This window comes from Dasypus novemcinctus, chromosome 7, assembly GCF_030445035.2.
Source record: "Dasypus novemcinctus isolate mDasNov1 chromosome 7, mDasNov1.1.hap2, whole genome shotgun sequence".
In the NCBI taxonomy this organism is placed as follows: domain Eukaryota; kingdom Metazoa; phylum Chordata; class Mammalia; order Cingulata; family Dasypodidae; genus Dasypus; species Dasypus novemcinctus.
In genome coordinates, this window is record NC_080679.1 from 47,838,128 (window position 1) to 47,858,462 (window position 20,335).

General features: G+C 33.4%; 1 protein-coding gene across 1 annotated transcript in view; it reads left to right on the plus strand.

The window, feature by feature from the left end:
• The window catches only part of BOLL (boule homolog, RNA binding protein), a 53,553-nt gene extending 38,325 nt beyond the window's left edge, over positions 1 to 15,228 (plus strand). The window contains exons 10-11 of the mRNA XM_004468467.4: positions 4,776 to 4,874; positions 13,561 to 15,228. Of these exons, the coding sequence (XP_004468524.1) occupies positions 4,776 to 4,874; positions 13,561 to 13,584 (123 nt within the window). The 3' untranslated portion in view covers positions 13,585 to 15,228. The remainder of the gene's footprint in view (positions 1 to 4,775; positions 4,875 to 13,560) is intronic.
• Positions 15,229 to 20,335: the final 5,107 nt, after the last annotated feature.

The following is a 20,335-nucleotide window of genomic DNA, read 5'->3' on the forward strand; positions in this document are numbered from 1 at the left end:
GTGGAGAGGTAACATGAATCACTTCCTACAGATGTAATTCACTCAAATGGGTCTCACCCCCATAGGAATGGATTAGTTTAAAACAAAATCTTTTGCTTTTGGGAATTTACAAAACGCACACTGTCATACTAATATTCTGTCAATTAAAAGCATATAATACTTAAGTCAAAAAATAAAAAAATATAAAAATATAAAAATTCTTCCTACAAAAATGTAAATTAAAAAATTTTTAAGTACATGTTATAAATCTCATTGTCATTGTCTTTGAATTATATTCCTGAACTATTACTAATAGCTGTACCATCTATGTGCCAGGAACTGTGTATACTATGTTTTAAATCAGTATTGTAAAAGATTAGGAAATTAGCACATGCCTAATTTAAGTTGACTATATTTTTATTGCTAAGGTTTATAACAATAATTCTGTTCTGGAAAGTAATTTTCACAGTTCAGTTTAAGTCCTATACTATCAATACTTTTACTAGGGTTCCATCATTTTTCTCTCCTTCATCCCCATTTATTTATGAGTTGGTTTACTGGATCAGCCTGTAGTCCTTTTTCAAGAAAGCATGTGGGTACTATAGTCCCTGAGCTCTTATTGATTAAAATATGTGTTGTCTATATAACTGAAAGAAAATAAGACTAGATAGAAAATAGTTGTATCATACTTTTTACCCATAGAACTTCTAGTCTACTCTTTCGGCATTGAATGTAGCTATAAAGAAGTTTGAAACCAGCCTGATTATTTTCCCCTTGTATATAATTTGCTTTTTCTTCCTGGGTACCTGAGAAATCAAATCTGTCTTAATTTGAAATTATTTTACCAGGATATGTATTGGTATTTATCAGTCTGTATAATATTTTTCTTGGGACCCAGTTTGCCCTTTTGATTTTCAAACTAGTTTTATTTCAGAATGTTGGGGCTAGAGGTTCGGAAATATTTTTATTCCAGTTCTGTTTTGTCTTAGGAATATCAATTGTGCATTTGTTAGATCTCTTTTGCCTTTTATAGTATATCTATCACTGCTCAGGAAATTTTTTTATCACACATGTTTTTATCATGTTATTTTATATGCTTTTTCAAGATTATTATGACTCTGTATTTGTGATTATGTTTTGTCTACTTTTTATGTTGACTAACAAGGCTTTCATCCCTTTAATAGTTTTATTTTCCTCTTAGTTTTTATCCCAGCTTCTGCCACTTGGCTTTTCATTTCCTTCTATTATCTTAAAATCTCTTTTTTAGAGATCATGTTGTTAAATTTTTTTAAGATTCTAAAAAATTAAATTTATCAATTTTTTTCCTCAATTTTCTGGGATATTTCTCATCTTTTCCTTCATGTTTTTGCTTTTTCCTTGATGGAGTTGGGGGAGGATAGGAAGAATTAATACCCACGCTTTGGTCATTTGCTTGCTCCTTCTCCTCTTTACTCATCTCTAATTAAAGTGAGCTATCTGTTGAAATATAGAGTGGGGATAGGTGAAGCAGGTTTTTGACTCACGTATCCTCTGCCACCAAGTCTGTTATGTCTCCTGCCTGGTTTTAGCAGTTTGGAACTTATTTTGGCTCCTACTAAAGTCCCTTTTAACACAGGCTTTCTTTATTGAGATGGAATAATTACCATTACCATTCCCACCTTTACCTTACTTCACTTCCAGCAGTGTTCCTCAGCTAGAAGTCTAGGTAGTAGACAGCAAAAATTGTGTCCGATGATTTTCCCTTCAATTCTACCTCACCTGCTATTAAGCAGTATAAAATTGGAACTTTGTAAAGATGGCCCCTTGTTCTTCCTTGGCCTGACTATAATCCTAAACCTGAGGTTCCTTTGAATATGTCTTCCAGAACATTTACTTTTAAGAAAATCCATATCCTTTCTGATGTCTAAGGGAGACTTAGAACCCTCCCTCATATTGGCCCAAATTTCACAGCATTTTTCAGACATCCTATATGGTTTATGGTTTGGGGATCATGGGCATTTCCTTTTTGAATGATGATGGAGTTTTCAAAAGCTATTCTTTAATCTTTTTGTTGTTTTCTGGTTTTCAAGAAGGGAAGAAAAGGGGAAAGGTAACATTGTCTTTACATTAGATTTTAGCCAGAATCTACTTTTATCATTAAACCATATTGTTAATTCCTGGTATGAAATACTTATCAGGTTAAATTTACTGTTCAGTGGAATTTAGTAAGATTTTTCTGAAAATATTGCTTGTTGTTATAACAGTTAATTTTTATGGTATTTTCATATAAATGATATATGCATGTTTTTCATATTGTTCTGATAGAAGTTGTAGTCTGACTTATATAATTGAATGAATAGAGGCAGATTATATTTTAAATTTTTTTCCCTAAAACTAAAAAAAAATTACTTATTCTTGTGAGGGTTTTTATAGCCAGGTTTCTTAAAAAGATAATAAAAGTTAGCCTCTTCACTCATTTATTTCAATGGTTATTTTAAATCTTCACTAAATTCTCAGTATCACCAATTCTCCCTTCACCTTTAGAATATAGCTTTGCCTTCTACTTCTCAAAATAAGTAGAAGCCACTTTGTTGGAACCATCTCATTCTCCAGTCCTCAACATGCGAACTTACCTGAAACCTGAATTACTGTTAGTTTATTGTCTTTTAGTGTCTTTCAGTCTTGACTGAGGTTACTTCTCCCTCTTGTGCTCTGGATACTGTAACTTCTCTCCTCCTCAGAGATCATCTGTTATCCTTCTTTTCTTTCATATTAAAACCTTTTTCTCTCCATTGTTCATAACTTCACCAAGTATTGGCCCTGTTACTTTGGTCAATTACTTAACCCATTGGTTAAGTCTTGGTTTCACAATTTCCTTATTTGTAAAAAAGAAGATATCATGAAAATGTACTTTACAGGACTGATGTAAAGATTAGAGAAGTTGTCTACAGTTCTTTATATAATGCCTACCACCTTGTAGAAAGCAGTTATTACTTTCTTGTGACATAATCCCCACCAATTCCCTCAGCTGTGATTCTTGAAAAGTAGTCTGCATTCAGTATTTCTACTTCCTCACTACCCATTTACCCTTCATCTGCTAATGTCTGATCCATTACCTCTTCATTGAAACTGTCTTTGATGCCTTCAGTGACTTCCTAATTGCCAAATACTTTCCATCCATTTTAATCTTGACCTCTCTGAGACATTAGATATACTCCTTGAAACTCTTATTATCTTTGGTTTCCACGACACTGCTCTCTCTCACAACCCTTTTAGCTCCTTTCATTTTCCTTCCTAAACTGATCCTTTGTTCCCCATGATATTATATTTAGTTCTCTCTTCTTTCATCCTATATACCTGTATATCCACCATATCTTGAGCCCTAGCCTCACTTATAAGTTTTAGACCTGTGCTGTCCAATACTATAGCTACTAGGAATGTGTGGCTATTGAGCACTTGAAATGTGACTAGTGCAAATTGAGATGGACTTTAAGGGCAAAATACTCACCAGATTTTGAAGATATAGAACAAAAAATGTAAAATATCACAATAATTTTATATTGATTATAGAGTGATAATGTTTTTTATTTATTGGTTTTTGGAAAATATACTGTTAAAAATGAATTTCACCTATTTTTTTTTTTTTTACCTTTTTTAATATGTCTACTTGAACATTTTTTTTTTAAGGTTTATTTTTTATTTACTTTTCTCCCCTCTCCCCTGTTTTCTGCTCTCTGTGTCCATTCACTGTGTGTATTCTTCTGTGTCCGCTTGGATTCTTGTCAGTGGCACAGGGATTCTGTGTCTCTTTTTGTTGCATCATCTTGCTGTATCAGCTTTCCATGTGTGCAGCACCACTCCTGGGCAGGCTGCGCTTTTTTCGCACGTGAGCGTTCCCCTTTATGGGGCACACTCCTTGCGCGTGGGGCTCCTCTATTGCGGGGGGCACCCCTGCGTGTCATGGCACTCCTTGCACGCATCAGCACTGTGCGTGAGCCAGCTCACTACACGGGTGAGGAGGCCCTGGGTTTGAACCCTGGACCTCCCATGTGGTAGATGGACGCTCTATCAGTTGAACCAAATCCACACCCCGACTTGGACATTTTTAATTACCTATGTGGCTTGCATTAATTTCTATTAATGCTGCTAGAGCCATCTATCAATTCTATTAGAAGTCCTACAAATAACTCAAATTTTGTATGTCACAGGCCTAACTACTCTCTTCTCTAAGCCTTCTCTTCTCACCTCTAACCCCCTCACATGCAATTACACAAATATCAAACTTGCTTTTTTAGTATTCCATCTCAATCAATGGTACCACCATATGCTGGATAAGCTATAAGTCTGCTTTTTAAATGATCTGTCCTCTAAGTGTTGTTCTACTGCCTCATCTTTCAGCTATCCCTTTCTCCCCACCATATCAACAACTTGGGCATATTTCCTAAATAAGGTATGTTCTTATTTGCCTCTATGCCTTTACTCATACTATTCCCTTTTCTTTTCCTATTTCTTCAGGCTCAATCATCAAGTCCACTAGGAAACTTTTCCTGACCACCCTCCCCAACTTTCTTAAGCTAAATCAAGTAATTATTTTCTTTTCTGCCATGTATCCCTAAAAATACCTTATGGGATGATATGATAATTTTGACTACTTGTCTATTACTCTGATCAGACTATAAGTTAATTAAAAATATTGTTTTCATTTATGCTTCTTCCTTGTCTAGCAAAACATCCTAGTACATTGTAAATGCTGAATAAGTATTTTGAATTAATAAATGAATGACAAAATATTTTTTTCTCTAATCTTTTTTTATTAGCCTTATTCTGATCATGGAGTTCAAGCAACATATCACCAGGTTTATGCTCCAAGTGCCATTGCTATGCCTGCACCTGTGATGCAGCCTGAACCAATTAAAGTAAGAAGTTTGTTTGTGTTCTTTGCTTGCTTTTCTTCAGTCAGTTTTCTACATTTCACTTCTGAAAGGAATAGCTTTGGATATTTATTTCATATTTGTGATCAAAAGTACAGAATTAGCACTTTCTTTCATGTGAAAAGAATACAATTCAAAATTTACTATATAATTCCAGTTAGTGTTGAAAGTTATAAACCATACATAAATATTTTTATTATCTTTGTTAATGGCATATAACATTTATGAGAAGATGAAAATAGCTAATGAGCTACTCTTCCAGTTTGGGGATCATGTTTTACTTCCTAAATCAGATCCTGGCCAAAGAGTGGCAATGTAATTTGATCCATGTATATATTCAGTATATTTTTACTCTTTACTGTGTGGTATGGAATTTTGTTTTTCCCTTATAACCTAGTCTCTAAGGTCATTACTTTAGGGACTTGAACTATGTATATCTCTAGCAGAGAACCACAGATTGATTGACTATTGTTGTGGTAATCTGGATCTTGCTTACAGGGTACTTTGGTGAGAAAAGTAGGCATACTCTGTAATAAAATGATGGAGATTAGCTATTTCACACTCAGATTTTAGGCTTCTGACCATCCTATGTGTTAAACTTAATATGAAGACAGTCTATTTTAAGGAGCCTTCCCACTCTCTCACAGCCTCCTCACCCCATACTATCCACACCATCAGTACTCTACTGCAAACATGAAATAATGCCATAATTTTGACCTAATGTCCAAAACTAGAATGTTCCTAAACACTGTTTATAGAGTTCATCTTAGTATAGTTAGAAACTTTCTAAAAACAAATTTGTTCTGATGTTAACATTTTCTCCAAATATATTCCTCTAGAAAAAGCTGAAATGACTATGCCATATTAGATAGGTTCTTTTGGCATAAAGATTATTTTCAGTTAACTGTTTAGTAGTGTATATGTATGTGTGTGTATGTGTGTGGTTACAAATGATTGAAGGTATACTGCTTGAATGATTCCAATAGAGGATGAAGTAGTATTAGGATAAGAGAAATGTCCAAAAAGTGTTAAACATTCTTAATTTAAACTTTAATTCTTCTGCTTTAAGAGTATATATTCTTGTCTAAATTGTCTGAGAAATTGTATCCCTATGAGTAGGAAATAGTAGAAATTGTATAGAGAAACAGCTATCATATTCTTTAATTTAGTCATATAAAACTGTATAGTATGTTGAACATAGACCATAATAGGCTCAATAAACATCACCCTTCTTTCTGAATATATGCATAAAACTGGAATCTGAAACCTCCTACCCTTTTGTATGTCTAGATAAATGCTGCCAAGAGGAACTTTACCCCTTCTATCCTGCAAAGATCGTTGCTCCAACTATTATACTACAGGTCACAGGAAAACAGAACTACTGACTAATTTTGATTTGGAATTTCATGTCTTGTTAGGGATTATAATAATTCTATTTATCATACTGGGCTACATCCTAGGAATATTTTAGGCCTGCCAAATTTAAGATTTAAGGATTAGAGAAGTCAAAGAGCTAAGAACTGAGGTTAACTAGCTTACTTTTAAAGCACACAGCAAACACATTTGTACTATCACAGTTCATCAAATCTAAGACACTGTGGATTGCAAGACAAACCATTATTTTATGTATCATTACAAAAGAAAAAAATGCCATCAGTTGTAAAACATATCCCGATTCAGAGGTTCTGAAATGTGAAAAGATGTGTATCTTTGAATCAATGAAATTTGGCATTTGTTACATTTTTAAATTCAGAGATGCAGGATCATAGGAAGTTTGAATAAGAAGGGAAATTTAAGAACAACAATAATATTTCCAGTCCTCTTTTTGTTAGAATTGATGGGGGGAATAAAATTTAATAAAATTTCAAAGTCAAAACTGGAGTGTAGGGAAGCAGATGCAGCTCAAGTGATTGAGCTCCTGCCTACCACATGGGCGGTCCCCAGTTCAGTTCCCGGTGCCTCCTAAAGAAGACAGCAAGCTGGCCCAACAGGCAGGCATGGCAAGCTGACGCAACAAGACATTGTAACAAGAGACACAGGAGGAAAAACATAATGAGAGACACAGCAAAAGCAGGGAACGAAGGTAGCTCATGTGATTCCCTACCACATCGAGGGTCTGGGGTTCAGTTTCCAGTGCCTCCTAAAGAAACAAGGAAGATGCACACACAGCAAGTGCTAACAACGAGGGAGTGGGAAGAAATGAAATGAATCTTAAAAAAAAGAAACTGGAGCATAGAGCTATTGTATAGAATTTTATATTTCCTGTTTTCAGTTTTTAAGATAGGGTATTCTATTTATTTTATACTCAATGTTTTCCTTTAGGTGATTTGGTGCCTCTCAATAGAAAACGATGCCCCACTCAGGGACAGAAACTCTAAAATCACTTTAGTTTACTAGAACTATACCACTATATAGAAATGTTTTACTATACAGGTTTTACCATATGACAAATTATTTTTATTTATACTACATGTTTATTATAACATGGAAATATTAATACACAAATGTTATTAGGCAGAATTATTTTCCTAAAAGGCATTAGGTAGATAAAGATTAAAATATTAATGAATGACATCTGAAACATTATTCTTTTTCCCCCCTCTGCAAATTATTTTTTTTAATTAATAGATCACAAGGAATGTTACATTAAAAAACATAAAAAAACAAAAAACATAAGAGGTTCCCATATAACCCACTCCCTGCCACATCATTTTTGTAAATTGTATTTCTTGAAGATATATACATCAAAACACAAATTATTTTTTAATTTAACTTATTTATTGCTATTTCTGTCACATATTATGTATTATAAAATCTTGCAGAATCTAAATGAATTATAGTCTGTTACTTAATTCTATAAATCACATAAATAAGTTGCCCCTTGCATAGATATAATTTATGAACTCTAACAAATAAGAAGTCTTAAGTAGCAGCTCAATCTAAATAAATTTATCAAACATATTGTACATTACATTTTAAAAATAATATTTAAAGTCCTTTGGGTCCAAAAATTAATAAGACACTGTACTCACCCTCAAAATTACATTAAGTTGTCCTAAATGTCCTGAGCCCAAGGTTTTCTTTCAGAATTGTCAAAGGCTATTTCCTTTAACTATGGCAAAATTCATCTACGTATACTTTTTATTGAAGCTTGCAGGTATTAGTTAAATTTTTACTTTGTTTTGTTTTGAAAAGAAGTATAAGGAATATATGAGGATAGTATAGATGGATCTTATTAGATATCAGGATATTAGATTGAATTATAACGTACATTAAAAATCACCTGTGGAACATTTTGTGAAATCAAAGGTACTACTTTTCTATTTTGAAATGTAATAAGGTTTCCAGGTTCCAACCCAGAATATTGACCATTGATTTCTCATGTTTAGTAGTATAATTAGTTGAGGATGTGTCCCATATCCCATATTGAAAAGAAAACATTGAAATAATACCACTAATTTTCCCATTAACCCATCACAGCTATTATAATTACAAAAATCTTTTCTTTATACTCCTAACTTCTTAGAAAGTGAAGATGATACATGTTTGAAATACTTTGCTTTCCACCTAAATGGCAATACATATCACCACATTTTTTATTTCATCATCTTAATAAATTTTAAATACTGGTATCTCATCTCAGATTCCTAAAAGATTTAGAAAACTACATTTTAAATTAAGTTCAGAAGAGAAGAAAAGATAAAGTAGAGCTGCTGCTTGTGGACTTTGGTTCCTTCAGATATTGAAATCTGAATCTAACATTGCCTTAAAATAGCCACACTGGGGGAGTGAATGTAGCTTAGTGGTTGCGTGCCTGCTTCCCATATATGAGGTCCTCTGTATTTTATTTTATGTATTTAAAAACAGTATTCTGGGAAGCGGACTTGGCCCAGTGGTTAGGGCATCAGCCTACCACATGGGAGGTCCACGGTTCAAACCCCAGGCCTCCTTGACCTGTGTGGAGCTGGCCCATGCATGGTGCTGCTGCATGCAAGGAGTGCCGTGCCACGCAGGGGTGTCCCCCGCGTAGGGAAGCCCCACGCGCAAGGAGTGCGCCCTGTAAGGAGAGCCGCCCAGTGCAAAATAAGTGCAGCCTGCCCAAGAATGGCACCGTACACATGGAGAGCTGACGCAGCAAGATGATGCAACAACAACAAAAAAAAAAGTAACACAGATTCCAGGTGCCGCTGATAAGGATAGAAGCAGTTACAGAAGAACACACAGTGAATGGACACAGAGAGCAGACAACTGGGGGGAAAGGGGAGAGAAATAAATAAAAAATAAATCTTTAAAAAATAAATAAATAAAAATAGTATTCTGAGAAGAGGTACATAGGCTTCAATAGACTGCCAAAGGAGTCCATGGATATACACGTACAAAAACAAGTAAGAGCCTCAGTATTATAGTAATTTTATTTTACTTTTAACAGCTTTTTACAAGTTATATGTTACCTAATTCTAAGTGAGCCTTTTAGTTTTACACACTAAAACTAGTTGAGGTTATTCAAAGTAGGTAAGCAGTAACAGACAGCATGTTCATGAGGAATAATAAACCAATAGAGCAAATACAGTTTACCACCTTAAGTAAACAAATATAGCTCTCTGCAATAAAAATCCTAATGTTGCTTCCCCTAATAAACACTAATATCTTCAACGTTAAAAAGTCAAGTCCTTGGAAATATTAAAATTAAACCTTTCAGGAAGCAGATATGACTCAAGCAGTTGAGTGCCTGCTTCCCACATGGGAGGTCTCGGATTCAGTTCCTGGTGCCTCCTAGGAAAAAACAAAAACAAACGAAAAAGCCAACTCAGGGGAGCTGATGTGGCTCAGTGGTTGAATGCTGACTTCCCACATGCAAGGTCCTGAGTTCGATTTCTGGCCCCTGGTACCTAAAAAAAAAAAATGAAACCTTTCAATATTACATAAAGCTCTTTGTGCTTTTGGTAAACAATCTTAAGTCAGAAACTCAACTTTCTGATGGTAAGACATAGAATAAGTATAGATTTAACTTAATCATGTTGACTAGTACATGATATTCATTTATCTTCTTATATATCTAAATCTAGTGGAGCAAGGTGTAGCTCAGTGGTTCAGTGCCTGCTTTGCATGTACAGGGTCCCAGGTTCAATCCCTGGTACCTCCTAAAAATAAATAAATAAAAATAAAATTTTAAAAGGGGGTAGCGTCTGTAGCTCATTGGTTGAGTGCCTGCCTCCCACATATGAGGTCCTGGGTTCAACAATCCCCACTATCTCCTTAAAAAAAAATAAAAATAAAAATACTTAGGCCTATGCTTTATAGTATCAGTACCTTTTTAGTGTCTTCATGTCTCTTAGGGTTTCTGTTAAACTTGTGATAATCTTATTTTCACTTTCATTTTAATCAAGGCTGAATCCAATATATTTGAGGCAAGTAACAATTTATTTCCACATTTGCATTTAAGGTCATCTTATTAAGGTTTTCTTTCAAAGAATTTCAGAAGTTCTGAGCTCAGAAATTTCTTTCTTAACCTGAATATGTTAATCAAGGGGTCAACAAACTTTTTCCATAAAGGGCCAGATAGTAAATATTTTAAGCTCTCAGGGCCACATGGCCTCTATCTCAGCTACTCAACTCAGCATTGCAGCACCACAATAGCAGCCATAGACAAGGTGTAAAAAATTGGATGTGGCTATGTTCCAGCAAAATTTATTTATAAAATCAGGTGGACTAGATTTGGTCTGCAGGCAGTAAGTTGGGTTTAACCAAATGTAAAATGCAATGTGAAATATAGTACAAATGTTTCGATTATGTTTCCATTTTTAATTATTTTTCATATATTTTTAGCCTAACATATATTATCTCACTCTGGACTGTTAATATTTACATCTATCAGTTTTTACTAGCCAAAACACTTAATCAATGTGGGGGTGGTAAATAAAAGATAATTTGAAATACTTAAGTATTATACTTGTATAAGAATAGGTATTCATTGATTCAGTACTATGAGTAAAGTTTATAATTCTATTATGAGAGGAAATCTCTCTCATTGTATACACATTTTATTTGTATATCTAATTCTGTGTTTCCATTTTTAAGTTAAGCACATGCATTCTGACTCTGTTGTTCCTTCCAATTAACTAGTCTTCTATTCTTTTATCCAATAATTTTTCTTTCCCCTTAACAATCGGACTCCTTGAATAGGTATCTTACTTCTCATGATATAAAATTCAGCTCATTAAACCTTATCCTTTACAGAATGACTTCCTAAACACTTTTTGGATTTTCCCCCATTTTGAAGACATAAAATGAGAGCAAGCAATGGGACTTTGTATTCCACACCTCATTAACAATATTTACGTTTATCTCTGTTTGGGTAAGGCATAGAAGTATAGAGATATACTTTCATTTCTTATGAAATTATTGTTCTTTAGTATTGAAATCTATTCAAATTACTCACCTAAGACCTATTGCCAAATTTTGATAACTTATTAGCCAAATCCCAAGGATCTTATTCTCGTTCTTTTCTTCTTCAATTCTTTTTAATTCAATGCTATCACCTAGCCTGTCCTCAAAATTTATTAATCCTAGGGCATGGCTCTCTTTCCTTGCATTCAATTTGCTCTTTCAGTATCTATCTCTTCTTTTACCAGTTATTAATCATGGGGTGATTCTCTTTGCCCTCTAAACACTCTTTCTAAGGGAGTTTTCCAGTTTCCTTCTGCATTTTAATAAATGTTTAAATCTGAATCCAGTGTTTTGATTCTCTTCCTAATTTAATCCTAAGACATCACCATCTGTATGCATGGTCACTACCTCCTCAAACTAAAAATTATGAAAACACAATTTCTTACATTTTATTTTCAGAATCCTCACCTCTCATATGTTAATTTGCCCATCTTTTACCTCTAAAATCAAAACAGTAATTGCTTTGACTTCTTGATGCTATGTATTATATACTTTATATTATTTCATGTCCCATTTTCAGCTCACCAACTTGCTAAAAATTACATTCATTTCTCTTTCCACTGCCAAATCCCTTTACTAAGCCCTATTTATTGCCTAATAAGATTACTATAGATTTTTCAAGACTTCTACTTCACTTTCCATCCCTTAGTGATGTATAAAATCTGAATTTAAGTTTTTTAATGTGAAATTGGTTTTCTCTTTTCATTGATATCAACTCTTAAGCACATCCTTATCAAATTTCTTACCATTAAATATTATAGTCTCCCTTAAGTTTTCCCATGCTCACCAAAATTTATTCATGTACAACTATTTATATGTGTTTTCTTTGAGCTTTAAGGAAGTCAGCATTGCTTTTTCTCTTTAGGCACATTGAGCTTTCAACCAAGGAATTCTACATACATAGAACAGTTGGACTTCACTTTATTTTTCCCAAGGGGACCAGAACATAGTAGGTACAGCCAATAAGCTATGGGTAGTTGACTAGGCATGAGTAGCCGTATATACCACAGTAAATTTCATTCATTCAACAAGTACTTATTGAGTACCTATCATGTGCTAGCCAATAATCTAGACACTAGGAATATAGCAGTGAACAATATTATGTAGTATTGGACTATTTGGAACAAGTCTCGGAAATACTTTACTGTATAGCTACCAGAGGGTCAGGCCAGTCTATAGAGTTTAGCAAACCAGACAAGTTTAAACCCCTGAACTTGTCCAACATGGTAGCCACTAGCCACATGGGGCTATTTTTAATTTTAAATTAATTACAATGGAATGAAATTTAAAATTCAGTTCCTCAATTGCATGAGCCACAGTTCAAGAGCTAAATAGCTACATGTGGCTAGGGGTTATCATATTTGACAGTGTAGATATAAAATATTTCCATCAAAACAAAGTTTTGGGACAGTGCTGCTCTAGAGATATTAAAACTAATACGGAAAATTTTGAGCCTATAAAAAATCAAAACTATATTGTAGGCGAGCTTGGTTCCCTAAATTAGAAGGTGGCTTAGGACCAGAATACCAAAAAGATAGCAAATAGTTGACCTAGCCTTAACACACACTCACACACACACACAAATCCCAGGATAACAGGTATAGAGAATAACTCTGAATTATAAGGTATAAGTGCCTATTTTTCTGTCCTGCCAATGCCACGTTCAAGGGTGCTTTGTGAATTTCAAACAATTTCCTGAATAGCTTTCTGCCAAACTCTACTCCCCCAGTAAAAATAAGTTTTTAAAACCCACCTAATACAATGTGTTTTCTTTTGTTATGTGTTTCTTTCTTTAATTTTAGGAGGCACTGGGGTTTGAACCCAAGACCCCATATATGTGAAGTAGGGGTCAACCACTGAGCTACACCTGCTCCCCCTAATGTTTTTAAAAATAGAAGGAATGTTAAAGCTCACTTATAATCTGTGCTGATCTTTTCCTCAATTTTATATACTAAGCATTCATAATGTAACACTAGATTTTAGATTGCCTAGTATAGATTGTGAGCTCTCAGAGAGCAGGAACCATGCCTTTCCTGAGTTCTGGAACCATCCTAGTCTCTAGCCTTGTATATTGTAACACTCTAATATTAGTGCCACATACTCTGCAAGTGTTCATTAAATGTTGAGTGATGTTTTAGATTCATCAGTCCTAATTTATTCTCATTCTTTTTTTTTTTTTACATTCAGTCTCTCTGATCTATATTTTCTTCTCTTTACTTAACAGACAGTGTGGAGCATTCATTATTAAGAAAATTGGGCAGCTCTAGTCCAGCTCAACTGATTTCTCATCCTGTGATCCTTGCGTGGCCAAGATCCAGCTTCAACAAACCGGCTAGAAGCTGCCCATTGTGATACTTAGGGTTAGTTAATACCTCACCATACTAATTTATTCCAACTATAAACTGTCTAAATTTGATGCAGTTTGCCCTTTCAGCTGTTCTACAAAATTATTTAGGTAGATGTGACATGTTAGTTTTTTTAATATGTATTAATCTAACTGTAGTGACATTTTCTATATCAAATGTTTTATCCATTCCATAATAATAACCATATTGGGAATAGTGAGATGTCTTTCATTTTCTCTGCTTTGTGTTATTTTTCTTCACATACTTTTAGATGTTATCTTTCATATTTTTTGATAACTTATTTTCATATTTAGGATAAGAATCATTTCTAATAGAATAGTTTCAAAACTTTCTTGTCTTTTAGCACATATTATTAATTTAATGTTAACAATATAATGATTTAGTTCCAGCACTTTGCTTTGAAATACTATTTTGTCATTTAATATGCTTCTGTATAATTTTTTAGTTGTTACTGTCATTCCTTACTAAGTTTGCCATGGTTTTCAGAATTCAAATAGTATTTATACTTCCTTTTTATAACACTTTCCAAATATTAGAAATACTATCAACATTATCAGTAGTCCTGCCTTTTCATATGATTGACTATATTTTTTTCTCCAGTGTTTAAAATAATACTTGATGCCTTCCTATAATCCATTTTGATACTGAATTTTATATAATATGGATTCTACCCAATGGAATTTTTTATAAAAGAAAGGCTCACCTCTGACATGATCATATAACATTGACGAGTGTTCTTTGAATGCTTTAATCATTTGACCTTTTCTTCTTACATGTTATCCATATATTCATTTATATATGTTAATTTTAAAAGGATAATCATTTTCATTAAAAACAAAACTATTTCTTACAGCAAGGCAAACTCTTTATTCTGATTCTAAAGCCAATACTTATAAAATTGGATGTAGGGGGAAAATTCATTGTTCAGAAGTTACAGAACAAATAAATCATTGGAGTTTTTAATCACTAAAAATTTTGTAGGAGTATAAAAAAAAATCCCTCCTTATATGCATTTGCAGTTCTTCTTCTTAACTGACTTCCTTTTAAGAGGGAGGGAGAAAAGCCATAAAATTCGGCCTTACCCTAATAAATCTCTCTTCCCTCTCCTAGTTCCCTAAATATATTCCATTATCAGCAGCAGCAGCAGAAACAATAGAACAGGGGCCCCAGAGTTTTTCTCTGGTAGATCAAATAGGGTATTTTCTTCTGAAACCCATTATAAATATGTTTGCTAGTCAGATGGTTTCAGGAGAACAGTAGGGCCCTATGAATGCATATTAGCGTGTGAGGAACCCTGTACTTTAACTAACTATTCTCAATTTTTAGAAATGTAATTGAATAGTAAGTCCCATAGTGAAATTTCAAAAGTATTTGTTCTATAAGTAAAATTATTAACCACTGATGTTAAAGATCTTCTTTTAATAGCATTATCCTTGAGAACAACAAAGTTAATGTTTGATTTTCAAAATGTTAAACATGATGCTAAACAAATCCTGGATTGTTAATAAAAATGATGCATTATTGGATCAGGAATTTTGATAATAATTGATACTCAAGTATGTTTCTTCTACAAAGCTATATATATTATATACATACATATGTATGCATTTATATAATTCATACATGTATGCTTTCTTAGAATTTAGCTTTATTTTGAGAAGCTAAACAAAACTTTGGAGTTTTTTAAATTTTATTTTTTAAAGAAGATTTAGATTCCATAAATGATTCATCAGAAACATAGAGGGATTCCCAAATACCCCATCCCACACACTTTTCCCCATTAACATCTTTTGTTAGTGTGGTACATTTGTTACAATTTATGAACACATATTGAAGCATTGCTACTAACTATGGTCAGTAATTTACATTATAGTTTACACTTTGCACTACACATTTTTATAGGTCTTGACCAAATATAAAATGGCCAGTATCTGTCATTGTAACATCATTCAGAACAATTCCAATGTCCCCAAAATGCCCCATGTTACACCTATTCTTCCCTCTCCCTCCCCTCAGAACCTCTGGTGACCTCTGCCTTTATATCAGTGTTACAAGATCTTCCATTGCTAGAATAATAATGTCTACTTTGGCCCATAGTTGCATTTCCCCCTTATGTTTGTTCATTCCTCAGTCTTGAGGATTTTAGGATGGTGATGCCTACTCTGTCTCTGATTGAGAGGGGGCTTAGATCCCATGGGGCAGATGGCCAGAACTGTCTTGCTTGCTGTTGTAGATACTTAGTTTTTTGGGGGATGGGCATTGTCCATCATCATCATCATTTCAAAACTTTGGAATTTGTTGACAACCTTAATACATAGGAGAATATCATCCAACTTTCTTCATGTCCTGGGTTGATAGCCCAAAACATATTACTTCTAAACACAGACAGATGGGATGGAAAAAACTTCTCTGTACACATACTAAGTCAAGCCCATTTATTTCCATTTCTATTTTTGTAATACATCTTTTATAGATAATTTTGAAAAGTAAGCTTTTACTTAGTACCCATTTTGAAAGACCACTTTAAAGACCTTACCTAACATTCACTATGTGTTAAGAGTTCCTAAAAGATAGGTAATACAAATATTAGTACATGGATCAAATACACAAGGTAATATCTTTGAAATCATTTTGCCCAAAATCTCTAATACAGTCAGCAATAGAAAGATGGTAGCATGTCAAAAGATAAAGAATCTTGGGAAATTAAGATTTTAACTCCTGTCAAATGATTTCAGAAGAATGGCTTGGAAAAAAGGGTATGATTTATTTCATAGATGATTGCTTTTTAAATTTCTGCCAAAAATGGTCGTTCAATATTTTCAAACAAATTTGTATGCAATAATGTCCATATGTAGGCACGTGCTTCATGGATTTATGCATTTTTTAAACTATAGAATAATGAATTTGGTTGACAAAAAAAAAAAAAAAAACTTTGTGTCTTTCCCAGAAATAGTGTTTAAATAGTATTAAAATATAGACTTCAAAGGACTAGAAAGACTTTGATAACTTTGAAATTGCAGGCTGATAGGCCAATACTTTGATTAAAATCTATTCTTAAGTCCCTATTGACTTAAAAGGGGAAAGGGGCAAAATTCACCAAAAGGTCAGAGATAAATGATATTTACAATTGGTGCTGTTTCTTTCAACTTTATGCAGAGTTTTTAACTGATGTGAATAAATCCCTAAATATATTATATCAGCTTCAATCCTTCCATGTGAATACCAACCTCTAATTAGCAGCTACGGTGGCTACTATTTGTTAGACCTGCTAATGTGTGTTTTTGTCTTTTTGCCTTTATGTATTGTATAAATTTGTTTATAATTCCAACATTCTGCTGGTTTCTCCCAGAAATCAAGTGCTATTCATTACTTCTTTTATTTCACATTGTCATTATTTTATTCTCCTTTCCATGTAGCATAATCCTTCAATTTTCCATATACTAGTTTCACAGTTATCTTTATGTTACCTGTCTTTCTGACCTATCAGGATCAGCAACTATAAAATAGCAGGCATAGGTTTCAAACCAGTGAACTAACAGATTTGTGATTTCTAGTTTTAGTCTTTTTAGGCTTACTGCTTAAAATAGTGTCAAATATAATGCCAAGCCTGATATATGAGTAAAGATAGGCTGAATAGTCATTAAGATTTTATTTAGGCTAGTGAGTGATACCATATAGACACCTTATTTTGAAAATGTTTACTTTTAAAATTTCCCATCTACTGATTTTTCAGTTTTTCTCATTTGATAATACATTTCTTAGATTAAGAGAAGTCAGCCTTCATTATTGACTAATACTTTGGTTGCATAATTTTCTTAAGCTAGTATGTTAACCTTGGTTTTGAATTTTTATCAAAGTTTGCACTAATAGAGTAATCATTTAGTTTTTTTCTCAAAAGGTGATATGGGTTATAAACATCTCCTTGGTGTATTTCTTTTCCCTTTGGAAAACAGTGGTGTGAAAGTGTTGAGCTCGCTACATGTAGAAACTAAAGCCCTTCTCTTTCTCTGCTTTAAGAGTCTCCCTCAGACTAGCACTTTTACTTTATTGTTCTCTGTTCCTCATCATGGAATGTTTGGGGACCCTTGACCTTCACGCTATTTTAGGATGTACCTACAAGGTTCAGGTATCTCCTTAAGCCTTAATAGAGTAAGTATAGAAAGAAAATCCTTTGAATTAGAGTCTTACATTTTTTTCTTCTCCCTTACTTCCTTCATGGGATATAGATGATAAGATACATCTTTGAGAATTTTTCTTTCCTGGGGAAAATAAAGCTTTTGAGGAGATGGTAGTTTTTGTGTTGTTATTTTGCTTTTTTAGGGAAAGTCAGGTCTCTACCCCAAAGCATATGGTTTCAAAGAAACCTGCCTCAAAGTTCTTACCATTGGGGAGCAGATGTAGCTCAAGCAGTTGAGCACCAGCTTCCCATATATGAGGTCTCGGGTTTAATCCCTAGCCCACATACCTCAAAAAAAAAATTCTTAGTATTTATTTTCCTCCCATTACATACTATTGACAGTGTATGTAACATTACCTCTAGATCTTTGTCTTTGATGGGGATCAGTGGTTTAAAAAGCAGTTTTTCCATTGGAAAATTCAAACAGAATTCCAAATAAAAGAATAAAAAATTTATTTTGTAGAAATAAAATACAATCAAGCACACTTAAATTTGGAAGAGTATTGCCCAATTCCAACCATATTACAAATAATATTTAAATTCACAGGATATTTCCATTCACAAAAAAAGTCTATATGGAGCTAAATATATAATCTAATAATACTAACTTGAATGCTACATCTTGGGACTTAAAGCAGGTGAGAAAAAAACTGTCTTTTCCCACCTTGACTTTCCTAAGAATAGGCTTACAGAGAAAACCTACTAACCCAAAAGACTTAATCCAGCTTGATAGAATTTCAAAAGTATAACAAGAAAAAAATTCAAGCAGTATAGGGAAAGATGTTTTGGCTTAAGCTAATTCATACTTAAAAGAGTGTCATTCTTGATTTTCAGAGCTTCTTTCCTTCTTCCATTTCTGAACCTATTAGTACTCTTAAAGCTCCAATTCTTCACAATAGTTCCTAATAATAGTAATGAGCATTTGGAAATATTGGGAGTGGGGGGGGGGAGGGGAAAGAGGACCAAGGATAGCTTTTGCTTCAATATGGAGTTACATCCTTTTACTCCTCTTTAAAAATTAATTTTGTTTTATAAATACTATAAAAGGAAAATATAAAAGATAATCAGGCAGAGTCAATTTGTGACTAAATCCTAATGATCAGATGAAACTAGGAAAGATGGTAGTTTATATGCATTTTTTGTAATCCATACTTTACTCTTTATTTCAAAAAGGCTACCCTATTTCCTTCAATAATTTCTTAGGTACAACTCTAGATAACAATCAAATACACTTTGTACTGTACTTCAGCAAATTCATATTTTTGAAGGCTGGGTTTATCTAATAAACTTTGAGTTATCTCAGTAAGGTATTTTCTCCATCAGATGGTACTTGTGGTATTTACAGCAATAGTGATTTTGCTTTCACTATCTCTTCAAAGCATTTGAAATAAAAATGTTTCCAAGTTTATCCTTTACTGTCTATTTGGATTTCAGATGTTCTTTGAGGTATTGCTTCTATCATCATCAATCCTGTTTTTAAAATCTGGATGAATCATTTGAAACTTGGGGCTATGTGGTAAACTGTAGTATTAATAGTAAAGTCCACTCATAAACATCTTGGAAGTTAGAGCTCTCTTTTATGCTGTGTGTGTGTGTATGTGTGTTGTGTGTTTGAGAGAGAATATATATATTAAAACAGATAATATCATTGTAATATTACTTATTAACAAGCAATGTGTCACCAATTCTAATTCTAGACTAGTAATCTGAACCTAATTTTTTAACAGGTGGAATTTTTGGAGCTTATCTATCAGATAGTATTTCATTCCTTTGTAGAAAATATCAAACATGCAACTGGTAAATCTCCACATGTAATTAATGGATCAAAATTCTGTGGAACTCGTACTTCTAATTGAGGTCAACTGATCCACATTTGGTTCATAAGAAATATAAAATTCTGAATTCTTTATTAAGGTTTAGCTCCTTCCACATGAAATGTTCAGTTCTTTCCTACAGAACTGGAATAGATCTATATATTTCTGTCTCTATTAGTGGTCTTGAAAGCATTAAGTTCTTTCCTCCCCCCAGGAAAAAAATGATTTATCTTAATAATTCTATTAAAAATAGCATTGAAGAATTCAGTAAATCTACTCATACTACATCCCCAAAATAATGTATACAGAATCTTAATTTCTGTATTCAGTTTGACTCCTGAAGTACTAGAGTTTCTAACCACTAGCAATTCCAAGGAAATGTCACAATTTATTACCAGTGGTAGAAAACACATACCAGGTGACCTTTATTATCCAGAGAAAATATTTTCAGCATGATGTATGTTAAATCATGTGTGCTTATTTTCCTTACCCAGGCAATCCTCACATTCTGGATTTTTTACCGATTCTGGTTAGGTTTCTTGCATAGTTGATAAAGGTCCGCTTTTCTTGATTCATGCCTTTCACTTCCAGTTGACTGAATTTGTCAACTGGTATGCTGAAAACAGTGTGCCAAGCCTGTCA